This window comes from Gymnoscopelus microlampas (assembly GCF_963454915.1).
Source record: "Gymnoscopelus microlampas genome assembly, chromosome: 10".
Lineage (NCBI taxonomy): Eukaryota > Metazoa > Chordata > Actinopteri > Myctophiformes > Myctophidae > Gymnoscopelus > Gymnoscopelus microlampas.
The window spans coordinates 50,310,779-50,327,576 of NC_139947.1; the positions used below are offsets into that span (position 1 = coordinate 50,310,779).

A 16,798-nucleotide genomic window follows, 5' to 3' on the forward strand; every position below is an offset into this window, starting at 1 on the left:
CTACAATTATTTGAAAACTTTAGCTACTAGTTACTTTGCAGATATAAATTATTACGTTATAAAACATACATTAACCATTTTAGCTCTATTTTATACCTAGGCTATTTGAAAAAAGCCGATCTACAAGCTCGCTTTGTGAGCTTGTAGATCTGCTATCTTCAAACATTTTGCCCATTCGGTGTCATGATGAATAAATGGAAGAATCACAGTTTGGAAGACTATGGAAGACCTCAAAATGATGACTATATGTCAACATAATGACGTGGTATACGTATTGCATAGTGTGTTGAGAATTAAATGAACAGTCAGCTTTGCCAATGCTGAATGTTAATTTAACGCTGATGGTGTTGATGGTAGTTCATTTACCTTCAGAGTTGAACACTCTGAAACCTCCACAATTTAAGTTTGTATGTGTTTTCATAAGTTAACGCCCTAGTTAGCCATACTACTGTACAGTGTCACACAAATGTAGCAGAAATTGCCGATCTACAAGCTCGAAATGTGTTGAGATGCGTTTTCAGGTTGTGGATCGGCCATTTTAGCATTTTTTTTATGTGAATCCTGAAAAGTAACAGTTTTGGACAGGTTTCCACCCGACAGACGATTATGTAGAGTGTAGCTGTAGCAGTAGCAGTAGCAGTAGTAGAAACAAACAGGGTGACCTCAGGTTCTTCTTGACCTCTTGTCAGTGACCTTCAAAGTTTTGTTTCCATTGTGGTCCATTGTACTCAGTGAATCAGTAATACATACTAATACAATACTATACAATATTGATTGATTGCATAATGTATTAGACATAAATGCAAACAGTAAGGAGTTAAACTATATGCTGATGCTCAATTGTATTTTAACGTCAGCCATTCTTTTAGGTTAGTTTTGAGTGTGTGCAGGGAGTCCAGATCATTCCACAAGGGAGGCCCTATTTATTGAGTATAATCAGAATTGTACATTTGATTTAAATATAACTACTTTACTGAATCAACTTAAATTCAACTGCCCTCAACTTTATTGTCATATCACAGCTTTACAGATGTGAGAAATTGGGTGGAATTCTTTGTCTGTGTCGAATTTGATGTATGAACATTTATTCTCAAGAATTGCTCAGGTTATCTGAACGCTGGTTATTATGAAGTATATGAACACATTAATGAATGATTGAATAACAGATAGTATAGGCCAGGGGTCTTCAACGTTTTCAGGCCAAGGACCCCCTAGCTGAGAGAGAGATGAAGCAGGGACCCCCTCTATGTATAAAATTGTGGGAAAAGGGACGCAAGGCTTCAAGTGGTTAAGGTAAAAAAAAAAATCACATCACACAAAGATTTGGGGGACCCCCTATAGTAGCTCTGAGGACCCCTAGGGGTCCCGGACCCCCTGTTGAAGACCCCTGGTATAGGCCAAAGTGAATTTTGATTGATTGAATACTTTATTAACAGTTTGCAATTAGTACAGAGGTACGATTCACAATGATTGTTAAAAGCTTGTTGATCGGCTATTTTCAAACTTTTTGCTTCTTTCTTATATAATTTGACAATTTGGCCAAATGTTTGACCAGTTAGTTTGTTGATTACTTTTGATACAGTAATGGTCTTTTTCTTTGATTTATTTATTATTATTATTTTTTGAGGTATTAAAAAGGTCTTTAAAGGTCTTTAAATTGTCACTTCACTGTCATCTGGGCCCTGGGGGACCCCCCAAAATCATGTGGGGGTCCCGACCCACACAATAACAACTCATAGATTAATATTATAAATAATATTACATACATTAAAATATAATAACTCATAGATTTATAACATTTAACATACATTTAAATAATAATAAAGTAATTCACTCTGACTGATCCTTGGCAACCATTACGTCATAGCACCATCCAATCAGGTGTTCCGTATCCCCACTTCTCGCGTATCACGAGAGTACCACGTAGTTAGTTAGCTAGTGTTGTAGTTCAGCTAACAGCTAGTAGCTGGAGCAGCTAAAGAGGCTGATAACAACAGACCGTGTGTGCGTTTAGTTTTTATGTTTTAATAAAAACGTATCCGTTGAATTATTGTTTTATTGACTCTTCTTCACCGCCGTACGGGATAATAATAATAATAATAGCTGGACGCTGCGTTTTGCACGGTGAGTTCTAAAGCTAATACTAATAATAAACACATGGCTAACGATGTTAGCCTTCTGTGGGGGGAGGGGAGGGGGTGAATGTAGTAAACATGCTTTAATTAAACACCTGACTGTTATTAATATGACGTATCAGCGCGTTATTGTTATTGTGAAGCAGCTGTTTATTATTGGCTGTCTCTGTTTTTAGGCTTCATTTATGTTCCGTCGCATGGGGGCGTTGTTTCCCAATCCCCCCTCCTAAAAAAGAACAGATCTACAAGGCATCGACGCGTTGATGCCTTGTAGATCTGTTCTTTTTTTGAGGGGGTGGGAGTGTAATCTGTATGGGTGTTGCGATGTATCTTGTGACCCAGCAGTGTCTGAGACTGTCTTCAACGTTTTCAGGCCAAGGACCCCCTAGCTGAGAGAGAGATGAAGCAGGGACCCCCTCTATATTGTATAAAATTGTGTTTCAGATTAAACTTCTTTTTTTTTTTTACTTAGTCTGCTCTTTTTTTCCCTCTACACCTATAGCCTCTTTGCCAAAAATAGCAGATCTACAAGCTTGTGAGCTTGTAGATCAGCTATTTTTGGCAAATGTTCTCCTCAGAAAAAGGATGCTAGGGTTCAAGTGGTTAAGGTAAACAAAAAGTCATATCACACAAAGATTTGGCGGACCCCCTGTAGCAACTCTAAGGACCCCATAGGCGTCCCGGACCCCTGTTGAAGACCCCTGGTCTACAGTCTTCATTTATAACTTTCAGGTTTAAATGAATGGGTGTTATGGCACATTTTGTGACCCAGCAGAATGCAGTGTCAGTCTTTCTCTCGCAATCTTCATTATTATAACTTTGTATAAATCTATGGGTGTTATGGTACATTTTGTGACCCTGCGGTGTCAGACTGTCAGTCTATAAATCTATGCTGTGGTACATTTTGTGACCCTGAAGTCGGTTTCAGTCGCTCTCTCACACAATCTTTATCATTGTAACCGTATAAATGTAATATGGGTGTTAAGGTACATTTTGTGTCAGTGTTTCTCTCACAACCTTCATAACTATTCTTATAACCTTACAGGAGCTCAATGATGACGAGTTATGCTGAAAAGACAGAAGACATCACGAAAGACGAGTGGATGGAGAAATTAAACAATGTACACATACAGAGAGCTGACATGAACCGACTCATTATGAATTATCTGGTGACAGGTAGGCTATATATCATACACATCCTACCTCACCCTTTAAGCCCTGAAGAAGCATCTGTGTCACTTTTTGATTTGAGCTAAAAAGCATTTTTTTACTCTTTGGCTATTCAAAAAATAGCAGATATACAAGCTCATAGCCGCGCTATGAGCTTGTAGATCTGCTATTTTAGAAATATCTTTTTTTTTTTTCGCAAATCTTGAGATTTGAGTTTCAAAAGCGAACATTTTAATATCAGTGGTTCTTTTTTCCATGTCAAGGACCCCCAAAATGATATGTATTTGGCCACGGACCCCCATCTAAAAATATATGTTCCAGGGACCCCCGGAAGCAAAGATTTGAGTTAAAATGTTTCGCTTTAAAACAATATATATTAAAAGATTTGCACACATTTTCACGATTTTAAAAAAATAGCCAAAGTGTAAAATAATGCTTTTTAGCTGAAATCAAAAAGTGACACAGATGCTTCTTCAGGGCTTCAAGGGTTAACCACCAGGCAAGGGGTTGTTTCTTTATTGACTAAATTAATATGCATAAACATAATATGTACATGATATCTGTCAAAATGATAAATCACAGTGAAGCTTATTTCCAGGGTGCTCCTTCCTTCCCTGGTGTAATTCTGAATTGTATTATTCAGGCATGCAAAAGTGTCCCTTTTCAGCTACAGTCACCTTTTTGAACCCAAATAGGGCAATTGTGTGACACCTGACCCGAAAGAAAACAACATGTTGTCACCTTTTTCACCTCGGGGCTGTTTGCATGCCTGATTATTATTCTATATCTATTGTCCCGTACGTGGTTCTCAAAGTGAGGTCCGGGGACCCCCAGGGGTCCTTGAGGGGTATCCACGGGGTCCCCAGCAAAATTCTTTAATGTAGCATCAAAATCTATTTAACCAGTTTAACTGTATATACATCAACTATGTTTTTGTATGAAGGTGACGGTCCCTGGCACAACATATTTTCAGATGGGGATCCGTGGCCGTGTTTGAGAACCACTGTGTTAAACGTTTAAATCGCCTATATGGTCACTCAACACACATTGTTACACATTCACTGTAATGTCCAAGTGCCAGGTATTACTACTAGTAGTACATTACTAGTATTATAACGTTTTTATTTTATACTGACAGCAGCATCGTTGTCAGTGTTTCAAGGGGCGTCAAGCGTATACATGGAAGTAGGTTAGTTATGTACGTTCATTTACGTTTGCGTCACGTAGCTGACGGCTGTATTAAGCTAAATATTGAATTGGTAGGTCTACTATTTAGCTGATACTATTACATTACTCTGCACGGGAGTCTGGGGCAAATACACTTTGGTAATTCATTCATTCTTAAACTCATGAAAGGGAACAAAGCAGAAATTAATTTTAGCCCTGATGAAGGCCTCTGTAGGTCAAAACATGTTGGTATCGGCCCCATATTAATAAAGGCTGTTCCCTCTTCTTTTTTTTACACTAGTGCCCCGTCTAATCCAATTAAATGTCTCAGGTGAGCACCTGGTTGCTTTATTCTCTCTGCCTCAAAGCAGAAACCCATTTGGACTTGGTGAATTGCACGTGTGTGACAAGCACACGTACACAACATGACGGAAGTTAGTGACATCTTATCTTTTGTTTTCGTAACAAGTACTCTAGACCAGTGGTTCTCAAACCTGTTCATGTCAAGGAACCCCAAATCGACATGTATTAGCCCGCGGACCCTCATTTGAAAATATATGCCAAGGACCCCCATAAGAGAAGATTTTTACGGCTCTAACAGTGATTTTCCATTTTAATTTCAAGGACCCCCAGTTTGACATGCATTAGGCTACGGACCCCCATTTAATGGCATTTTTTTTATCTCTGACCCCAATTTATATTGTACAATCAATGTTAATTTAACTCTGAGAGTGTACAAATGGAACCAAATGGACCCGTTAGGGTCCATTTGGTTTCATTTGTACACCCTCAGAGTTACAGACCAATAAGGGTCAATTTGGTTTCCTAACCATCTATCATTTAGGTGGGGACCCCCTGGAACTCCCTCAAGGATCCCTGGGGGTCCCACGGACCCCACTTTGAGAACCAATGCTCCAGACGCACCGTTGGCGTACGGAGGTGCAGGGTGAGCAGCAGAAAGGAGAAGCACCTCCTCGCAAAATATAAAAAAGGCAGTAAAAAACAACAGCCGGCTGTAGATGTTCTTCTGGTGATTGTGGAACAGCCTGCCTACTGGTGGTGTTGTTGGAAATAGAATACCAAGGCAAAGCACACACACATCCAAAAATACATTAGCACAGGGCAGGCGCTGGACAACAATACGTACACTGACTGAAGAAAGAGAAGAGAAGTCCACACACTGTTAATAAAGCCCCCAGGAAATACTTTTTAATGAGGAGGACGACGTCAAAACGTTGTCGTCCTCATTAAAAAAATATTTCCCTGGAACCTTACTAGTTGCACAGTCTGCCGTAGTCTGTCTGTGTACACGTGTATGAGGATGTGACAAACAGGCTTTTAAACCTTTTAAAGAAGGGAGTAAACCTAGTGTGTGGTTCTGCTAACTTTAGATTTCTGTAGCATTAGTGAGAGAGCGAGTTATTAAAGAGTTACTCATCCTTCTTTAAACTTTTGTTTTGAAGAGGGTTTTAAGGAGGCCGCCGAGAAGTTCCGGATGGAGTCCGGGATCGAGCCCAGCGTGGACCTGGACTCTCTGGACGAGAGGATAAAGATCAGAGAGATGATTCTGAAGGGACAGATCCAGGAGGCCATCGCTCTCATCAACAGTCTACACCCAGAGCTACTGGACACCAACCGATACCTGTACTTCCATCTCCAGGTGAGTGCGATTGTCCATGCCATGTGACGCTCAGGGACGTGCACAGATAGACTCTAGGTGGTGCTAGAGCACCTGCCCTTTGCCCTCTTGACCAGAAGTGCCCTTTTGAAAAAAAGAAGAAAAAAAGTTCAGTTTACGGCAGGGGTCTTCAACAGGGGGTCCGGGACCCCTAGGGGGTCCTCAGAGTTACTACAGGGGTCCGCCAAATCTTTATGTGATATGATTTTTCTTTTTACCATAACCACTCGAAACCTAGCATCCCTTTTCTGAGGAGAACTTAAGCCAAAAATAGTAGATCTACAAGCCCACAACGCCTCGCGCTGCGAGGCGTTGTGAGCTTGTAGATCGGCTATTTTTGGCATAGGTGTAGAGGGAAAAAAGAGATGACCAAGTAAACAAAAAAAAGTATAATCTTAAACACAATTTTATACAATATAGAGGGGTCCCTGCTTCATCTCTCTCTCAGCTAGGGGGTCCTTGGCCTGAAAACGTTGAAGACCCCTGGTTTACAGTATGTAGCCCATGGTGACATCAATCAATTCTGGATTAAAAGCTTCTAATATATTAACAATTCCCCAAGATGTGCGTTGCAATTTTATTCTATAAATTTCCATCAAAATGTCTGTGCACGCCACTGGTGACGCTACATCAGTGGTTCCCAACCTGGGGTCCCAGGGCTCCCCTTCGTACTTCATGATCAGCGATGCAAACGAGGCCGTGTCTGTGTGGAAGCAGTCCAACATTTTAAACATGGTTAACCCATTAAGACCTGAGGCCGATTCTACAGTCAATTAAACAGTCATTTAATGTAAGTTAGATGCTCTTGTGATCCAGTCTTAAGCACATCGTAACCCTAGCTTCCCTAGGATGAACATTCGGTGAAAATAGCAGATCTGCTTTTTTCGGTGAAGCTTTTTTGTGTAGAGCAAAAACACTAGGGCAGGCATGTCCAATCGTGGCCGGGGGCCAACCGTGGCCCGCAGACAGATTTTATATGGCCTGGGCAGATAGGCAATTTCTCAGTCGAATTTGTAAGGATTCCTATGTTCCTAATCCAACTGCTTGTTCCTTGTGTTGTGTGAAAGCTTTTTTCTTTTCTTTTCTTTTTCTTTTTTTCTTGGTTAGATTTGGGTACACTGCCATGTTAACAAGTTATTAGGCTGTAAATAGGATAGCAATACTGTGCATGCATGTAAAATAAAAATAGCTGAATTGCTTCTTACGTTTGTCTTACATTGTTGTAATGCATTTGTTTGTGACTTTGTTATGGTCCAATTGTACAGTATGACAGGAGATGTAATCTATGGTATTTTAATGTTTTCAAATATGGCCTCCTTTGAAAAAGGTTTGGACACCCCTGGGGGGAACTAGTTTAGAGGCCTGGGGTACTCAGGTCAACTAATAAAGTACATTTTATTTGTATAGCTTTCACATAGAGAACTCACACATGCTTTACATATAACAGGAAAAAAAAAACACAGAGAAGCATTTAAACGATTAAAAACAATTGTACAATGAATCTCTGGGAAATAAAATAGCAGACACATTACACACCTGAGAGGAAACTAAAGACATTCCACAAATGCTTGTTTAAACAGTATTTAAACAGTGTGTTTTTAGGTGGTTCTTAACAATGTCCACAGAGGCTGCAGCTCCCAAGACCTGAGGAAGGGCATTCCAGAGTCTGGCAGCTACAGATTGAAAAGGCCACCTTAAAGGACAACTTTGTTTTTTTTACAACCAAGGTTTATATTTTAGCTTGTAATTAAAGTAAATAAATGATGAGTGTAATTTTTTTTTCATTTACTGCTTTCTATAGTTTTAGCATTTTTTGCGATATTTTTTACAGTGGGCGGGGGCATTCTGTCCGGTGGCTAAATATGCCTTTTTTACACAATAAAAAAGGTCCGGCTGTCTGAGATGGCCAGATGTGAGCTATTGGGGGCTAGAAGAGCTACTGTAAATAATAATAAAGAAAACGGCGGGTTAATGTGTTAAAAAAATACATATTTAGCCACCGGACAGAATGCCCCCGCCCACTGTGAAAACACTGTAAAAAAGATTGTGAAAATAGCTAAAACTATAGAAAGCAGTAAATTTGAATTTTTTAACACTCATCTTTTATTTACTTTAATTACAATCTAAAACATAAACATTGGTTGTAAAAAAACAAAGTTGTCCTTTAAGTATAAAGGTCGTCTGGGACTCCTGGGATCCAGTCTTGAACTATTCTGTGTCTCTTGCTAAAATCTCACATTGGTTTGATCTCAGGTGCTTAGTTTTGGTGCAGCAATAGGCTCTATGCACAGCAGCCATATTAGAAAGAAATTCGGCCTCTCCCATACTTCCATCACAGGTGTTGCCAATGACTCATACCAATGAAGTTCTCAAACGATTTTACACAGGACCCCCATAACTCTTGAGAGTGTACAAACACTCTCAGAGTTGCACACCTGCAAGGGGCCATTTGGAACCACCTCAAGGAACCATGAGGGTCCCTGGACCACACTTTGAGACCCACTGGTGTAGCAGAGTGTTTCCAGTGAGCCAACATGTACAATATCAGCACCCTGACTCTGTTATACCAGAATGGAGCAGAGCCTTCATTAGTATCATTGTTAAGACCTGTGAAGGAAGTATGGAAGAGGCCCAATTTCTTTCCAATATGGCTGCTGTGCATAGAGCCTATTGTAGGCTGTATGACTTTGGCACACACCACTGGCATTTATAGTGGTGTTAAATTGTGTTTTTCATTAATTTAGTGGCAAAAGAGGTTTCAGAATCACAATTTTAGCACATATAATAAATGAACACAAACAAAACAGATTCTGTCAATATATGAACAACATAACTTTGCAAAGGGTTCAATGATTGAGATTTAGAACTAGAGAAATAATCCCAAAATGTGTCAACCCAGGTCCCTGTGATAAAGGCAACCCCTGTGTTCTCTTACAGTGGAATAGAAGTTCATTAAATGCATGATGCTCTCTGTTGCTTTGCCAGGATTTTGCAAGTCCTTTGCTGTATTGCCTTTGCAGTTCCAGTTGAGCTTTTAAGATTAATTGCACTGTGTGCGGCTCACGGCTGTGGGTTTACAAGCCTTTCCTTTCTTCCCAGCGAGCCACTCCCTGAGCCATTGCTGTAAATAGGAATATGTTCATTTTCAACTCGCCTGCTTAAATTGTGAATCAAATAATTTAATTTTTAATAATATCGTTATTGCCTAGAAGATGACATTCTCCAATGGCAGTGGACTATGTTTTTTTTGTAGATGTATGGCAGGCACAAAAGGCATTTGAAGTTATTTTTTCACTTAAAGAATATGTGTCATCTAAAAGAATGTTAGATTAAAGGTTGTGTCATATCCCCCCTCATTAGCTCAGAATTTCGCAATTGGTGCATCCTTTTAGGAAATTAGGAAAGCATCTGTCTCATTTTAGATTTCTTTGGCTATTCAAAAATAGCAGATATACAAGCCTTGATGGGAAATGAACACTGAGGATTGTAGATCTTTCATTTTTGAAAAATCATGAAAATCTGTGCAAATCTTTGAATATGTATATATATATATTTTTTTTTAAGCGAACATTTGTAACTCAAATCTTTGCTTCTGGGGGTCCCTGGAACAAAATATTTTGAGATGGGGGTCCGCGGCCAAATACACATAATTTTGTATTTGACATGAAAAGGTTTGTGAACCACTGACATAGATATGTTTTTCAGAAAATTGTTATGATTTAGAAGACATTTGTAGAATTAATGGGTCAAATGAAGACTGAGGATTTTACAGTAAAGATTGGGTTCCCAGAGAAACAATATGCCATCAAATGGAGGGCCTGTGGCCTAATGATATCAAACTGTAGGTCCTTGAAATGAGAACATATTGAGAATCACTGCTCTTACAGTCTCTGTTCTTCATTTTTTTTGCATCTGCAGCAGCAACACTTGATTGAACTAATCAGGCTAAGGGAGACTGAGTCAGCGCTGGAATTTGCCCAGACACAGTTGGCCGAGCAGGGGGAGGAGAGCAGAGAGTGTCTGACAGAGATGGAGAGAACGCTGGCGCTGCTGGCCTTCGACAATCCTGAGGAGTCGCCCTTCGGAGACCTGCTCAACATGATGCAGAGACAGAAGGTACGTACGGTACGGTGGGTTGGCGATCACCTGTGGTCGAAAGTAACTAAGTACATTTACTTAAGTACTGTACATAAGCACTATTTGTACTTTACTTGAGCATTTCCAATTTCCAATACTTTTACCTCTACTCCACTACATCTCAGAGGCAGATATTGTACTTTTACTCCACTACAATTATTTGAAAACTTTAGTTACTGTAGATTTTGATTATTATTACAAAACATACATTACCCACTTATGCCCTATATTCATTTCGTCTTGAATTATTATTATTCATTTAGTTTTCATTTTAGTCCCTAAATGGACTTGTGTCAGCGACTGAAGACCTGGCAGCGTACAGACATGTATCATATCAAATAACCTGTTCCAATGGATCCAATGTAGTTATTATTTAGGCACAAGCTCTTGTTGATACTTGTCATTGGTTCAATATTTATAGAACCCCCACACACACACACACACACACACACACACACACACACTTAACTTCACCTGCTTATGTTGGGCACATAAAGAAAATAATAATAAAAGAAATGCAGATCTACTAGCTCACAGATTGTGACAACACAAGCTTGTGGACAGGCTATTTTTGCTACTTTAACGTGACACTGGCATCCAACAACTTATAAAGTAGGGCATTCATTTATGAAAAAGATGAAATATGGAGATACAAGGTTTTCTGCGGTTTAGAATGAGCTAGATCAGTGGTTCTCAACCTGTGGTACGCGTACCACCGGTGGTACTTGAGCCCCCCCCTGGTGGTACGCGGAAGAATCTTCCCAAAAATGAAAAAAGTGGGGGGGAAATGAAAAAAAAAAAAAAAAAAAAATTATATATGAAAACATAATAAAACTATCGAAATACTACTTTGAATGGAAATAACATTACCATAATATCACTCAAATTTAATTTAAAAAAGGTTTTGTTGAACACTTTGTCAGTGTGGGAACAGCGCATTTCCTGGCTGTTACTTTGAATGCGCCGGTACTGGTAGCCACGATCAAAACAAACACGGTGAAGGGCAGGGGTGAAAGTGGGCCGGCACGGTCCGGAACGGCGTTCCGGTAAAAGATTCGGTGGCGGAACGCCGTTCCGTTAAGAAAAAGTCAAACGGGACGACGGGACACTCTCACAGATCCGTGATTTCCCCCCACTGTTTGTCTGACTTTTTTTTTTCTCCCCCGTTCCGCATAAACAGCTGCTTTCGCGTGAAGTTAAGTAGTTTCAACTAGGCTACCTGGGTACTTCTACTTCCAGTAGTATGATTTCAAAATAAAACGTGTGTTGAATTGTAACATTACAAGGATAGAGTTTTAAAAAACCTCTTATTCTGAAATGCACATCCTTTTGAAAGGAAACCAGATTTATTTTCTGGAGGCCACTTGACAGCTTTCTGCTCACGGAACACAGCTCCACTTGACTAACGTGCATCGTCAAAATGTCAATAACACGGACGTGGGTCATGGGACATTATGGAATATAAAGACTTTGTGGCAAAAGTTAATATTTACAACCATGATCTCTGAAACCAAGACAATGTGGGGCTATGGAACAAAAGTGTGTTTTCTTTCATCTTTTCAGAAGGTGAGTAATTCATCTTATCTAATGCTGACAGTGGTGGAAAGTAACTAAGTACATGTACTCAAATACTGTACTTGAGTATAATTTTAAGGTAATTTTACTTGACTGGAGTATTTCCAATTTGCAATATTTTTATTTCTATTCCAATACATCTCAGAGGCAAATATTATACTTTTACTCCACCTCAATTATTTGAAAACTTTAGTTACTACTAGTAACTTTGTGGATTTTAATTATTATGACAAAACATACATAAACCGCTTCAGCCCCATTTAAACTTTGGCTTTTTGAAAATGTACTTGGTATTGTACAGTATGGTCAAGTTGGACATGAGTTAATAGCGTCACAATCATTTTTAACCACTTAGCTTTGGCTATTCAAAAATAGCAGGCACCGCGCTATGAGCTTGTAGATCTGCTATTTTTGGAAAAACCTTGAAAAAGTGTTGCATATCTTTGAATATATATTTTTTTTTTAAGCGAAAATGAACTGATATCTTTGCTTCTGGGGGTCCCTGGCACAAAACATTTTCAAATGGGGGTCCACGGCCGAATGTTTATCAATTTAGGGGTCCTTGGCATGATAAAGGTTGAAAACCACTGCCCTAAATCCATCCTAAACCCGCCCAAAAAGCATCAATAACCGCTAATAACCGCCCAAAAAATCGCGCGCGCTGCGCGCGCGCAAAATATCGCACGCGCGCTTCGCGCGCGCACGATGCCAAACGTACACGCGCGCTGCGCGCGCGTGCACGTTTGGCGGTAATGGTACTTGGAATGACAGATAAAATCTGAGGTGGTACTTGTTGTAAAAAGGTTGAGAACCACTGAGCTAGATTAATCATAATTCAGTGTGGAGGAGAGATTTGTTAAGTGTTTAAAGGACGACTTCACCACTTTTCAACATATCTTCATATAATAGGTCCTCACTAATGCTCATGATAAAATGTTTCAATTTTTTTCTTATCAGTCTGTGTCTCAGAGGAGGGCTGTAGACAGTTCAGAAACCTGTCTACCAGTGACATCATCGATGGGGAATCCAAGCTAATAGAAACTGCAGGCTTTGTATTCCTGGAAAGTTGCAATGCAATAATAGATCCCATTGTTCTCGCCTTGATAAAAATCGGAATAATTATTTTTAAATCTTTTTGGAAAAAAAAATCCTGCCTAACGATGATGTCACTGGTAGACGGGTTTCTGGACTGTCCTCAGCCCTCCTATGAGACACAGACCAAGTAGAAAAAAATTGTATCATTTTATCATGAGCATTAGTGAGGACCTATTATATGAAGATATGCTGAAAAGTGGTGAAGTCGTCCTTTAAGTGTTAAAACTAAGATTTGTGACCGACTTTGTGCTTTTTGTTTAGGTTTGGAATGAAGTGTAATAGAGTATTAATGTTAAAACTAAGATTTGTGACTGACTTTGTGCTTGTTGTTTAGGTGTGGAGTGAAGTGAACCAGGCCGTGTTGGACTATGAAAACCGCGAGTCGACACCCAAACTGGCCAAGCTGCTCAAGCTGCTCCTATGGGCCCAGAACGAGCTGGACCAGAAGAAAGTCAAATATCCCAAAATGACTGACCTTAGTAAAGGAACCATCGAGGACCCCAAGTGAGAATAACACCCGTCCCCCCCGTCCCCTTTATTTATGATCAGTCAGTGACTGTGTGATAACCAGGTAACATGTATATGTATGAAATAAGGATACTTTATTATAGTTTTTTGCTTTAATGACAGCTAAGACTTTTCATTCATTGTGCATTCAAGTATTTGCTGTCGTTTTAACCACGTGAACTAGGGAGAACCGGACTCGATCCCCACATTAAAATACCATATGATACCATGGGTTTATTACGTTGTTTTAATAAACGCATCGGATTGGAACTACGGCACTTCTCATTCTGCCCTCTCCCTGGCACACACTGGCACGCTTGCTAGCTACGGCACATTTACTCATTTTTACTGTAGATATATAAAAATACCAGCCCTTTTTATGTAAGGAGAAGCATCGGTATCAGGATCCTAGCCCTGATATTACTTGGTATTGGATCGAAAAGAAAATGTGTGCCATGATCGCCCATCCATAACATGAACCCTATTCTGGCGGTGAACATTAGCCGAAAACAGCCGATGGACAAGCGTTGATGAGCTTGTAGATTGGCTATTTTCTGCAAAGAGATTTGATGTAGAGGGGGAACAAAATGGAGGATCCAGTATAGACCCCTGGGGGACTCCGGTCAACCCAGTATTAAGGGTTTCAGTGGTTAAACTGACGGCTTTTATCCTTGTTGGTTCATAGACGCTTCTTGAAGACAAGAAGAACATTGATGTGTTGCTCTTTGTTTGTCTTCCACCACAAGTAATTTACCATGATCATTTCTGTTTTTCTGCTAAGCCATTCATGTTTTTGTCTTAATGAGAGTGGAAGCTACTAAATCTGCATCAGTGGTTCTCAAACTGTGGCTCGGGACCCCCAGGGGGGTCTCCAATTGAATTTTCTTTTTGGGGGTGAACATTGTTTTCTCACTCAACAGTAAACAAACCAACATACAGTATAAGTGAATACAGGGTATCTGCACATTTCTAAAGTGTCCATTTAAGGACTAAAATGAAAACTAAATGAATAATAAGTATACGACCATTATGCCATCAACATTAATCAACAAACTAAACCAAAAAAACTGTCAAACATTGGCCAAACTCCAAATTGTCAAATATTAAAAGAAACAATTTGTATCTGTGGAACCGAGTCAAACTAAATATAAAGCCTCAACTCCTACAATTCCAAGTGCTTGTCAGGGCGGGTGGGGTCCCCAGTTCAAATATGATATTTTGGGGGGGTCCCCAGTTCAAATATGATATTTTGGGGGGGTCCCCAGTTCAAATATGATATTTTGGGGGGGTCCCCAGTTCAAATATGATTATATTGGGGGGTGTCCCAGTTCAAATATGATATTTTGGGGGGGTCCCCAGTTCAAATATGATATTTTGGGGGGGTCCCCAGTTCAAATATGATTATATTGGGGGGTGTCCCAGTTCAAATATGATTCTTTTAGGGGGTTGTGGCCTGTAAAGTTTGCGAACCACTAACCTACATCACTACAGTGGAATGTTTGGACCTGGTCAGGATGGAGGGGAATCTAAAGGCCTTGATACACTGAGAGCCTCATTGAAGACACACGTCACGCCGTCTGTTTGATTTAACCCATTGAGACCTGAAGCTGATTCTACATGTCTCCTAAATCCCAACAGTATTCTGAAAAACGTATGTTTCTATATCAGTGGTGCTCAATCTTTTTCATGTCAAGGACCCCCAAAATTATCTGTATTTGGCCGCGGATCCCCATCAAAATATTTTGTTCCAGGGACCCCCCAGAAGCAAAGATTTGAGTTAAAAATGTTCGCTTTAAAAATATATATATTCAAAGATTTGCACACATTTTCACAAATTTTCAAAAATAGCCCAAAGTAATAATGCTTTTTAGCTCAAATCTAAAAATGACACAGTTCCAGGTCTTAATGGGTTAAAAACAGACCTGTGTTTCCTTCACAGTCAATCGAGTGAAAACACACACACACACACACACACACACACCCCTTTCTGGCTCGATCTCATTCTGTGTTGCGTGTCGACGCGCCGAAATAAAACCGAGTTGTGACACACAGCACAGTGTTGCCAGATTTTGCGAGAGAAACAAAGCAACCAGGTCTATGAAAACCAGCCCAAAATAAGCGACTAGGGCAGGTCAGTCAAACATTATCGTCTAATGTTGTTTTAGGGCAGTGGTTCTCACACATTTTCATCTCAAAGACCCCCCCCCCCCCCCCAAATTAATATGTATTTGGCCACGGACCCCCATCTGAAAATATTTTGTGCCAAGGACGCAAATACAAGATTTGTGTTGTAAAATATTTCAAAAACATTCCAGATGTTTTACATTTATTTCACGATTTTCTTTGAAAATAGCCGATGTATAGGGTTAAAGTGGTTAAACTGAAGCAAGCCCAAATAAGCAACTACACTTTAGAAACAAGCCTGTGAAACCGCAAGCAGCTGCTGCTACCAATATTAACAAGCGACTTTACAGGAAAACAAGCCTAAAGTCGCTTATAATAAGCAGACCTGGCAACACTGATGGACAGGTTTTGGACACACCCATCTGGTGTTTAAACAATGTGAACAATGACGGTGTGAGTGTCTGGCAGTTTCTGTGTTTCAATGCCTTAAATGTAATGGTTGAAGGAGTAGTTCGCACAAAAAAATGACTTTATTTTCTATCAATTACACACCCAATGAAGCCTTGAATTCATGGAGATTGTTTAGTTTTGGTCACATTCCTAAACTAATAATTTGATGACCAGCGGTCAGTAGGAGGCTCAAAGACTCAGTTTCCGCCGGTCATCAAATTATTGGCTTAGCAATGTGACGAAAAAAAAAGAAAAATCCTCATGAATTCAAGGCTTCAGCGTGTGTGTAATTGATAGAAAATAAAGTCATTTTTTGGGGGTCATTTAACCCATTAAGACCGGGGACGCATTTGCGTCTCATTTTAAGATCTCTTTGGGCTATTCAAAAATAGCAGATCTACAAGCTCATAGCGCGGCACCGAGTGCCGCGCTACGAGCTTGTAGATCTGCTATTTTTGAAAAATCTCGAAAAAATATTTTCCAGATTTTTTTCAAAAAACTGTTGAGATTTAGACAATTTTTAAGAATCGCCTCAGGTCTTAAAGGGTTAAATATTGTCGCCGTCGGGCAGAAACCTCCAATCTCCATATTTATTTTTTCACAAATGAATGCCCTACTTGATCATACTACAGCGTCACACAAAAGCAAAAGTAGCAGATCTACAAGCTCGAAACGCGGCGCGAAGCGACGCGTTTTGAGCTTGTAGATCTGCTACTTTTGAATTGGAATCCTGAAAAGTAACAGTTTTGGACATAATTAG

General features: G+C 39.8%; 1 protein-coding gene across 4 annotated transcripts; it reads left to right on the plus strand.

The window, feature by feature from the left end:
- The first annotated feature begins 1,956 nt into the window (after positions 1-1,956).
- Positions 1,957-16,411, plus strand: LOC311053457 (glucose-induced degradation protein 8-B homolog). Of its 4 annotated transcripts, none has more exons than XR_014601640.1 (6): positions 1,957-2,124; positions 3,181-3,311; positions 5,936-6,132; positions 10,069-10,266; positions 13,292-15,039; positions 15,364-16,411. XR_014601640.1 is itself a non-coding variant. In XM_084068991.1 (5 exons), the coding sequence occupies exons 2-5, from the start codon at positions 3,188-3,190 to the stop codon at positions 13,463-13,465; spliced, it is 693 nt and encodes a 230-aa protein (XP_083925117.1). In that variant the 5' UTR covers positions 1,957-2,124; positions 3,181-3,187; the 3' UTR covers positions 13,466-16,411. The 4 variants fall into 4 exon arrangements, 2 of the variants coding, with proteins under 2 accessions (XP_083925117.1, XP_083925118.1); XR_014601641.1 differs by having other exon boundaries at positions 13,292-14,822; positions 14,887-16,411; XM_084068991.1 differs by having other exon boundaries at positions 13,292-16,411.
- Positions 16,412-16,798: the final 387 nt, after the last annotated feature.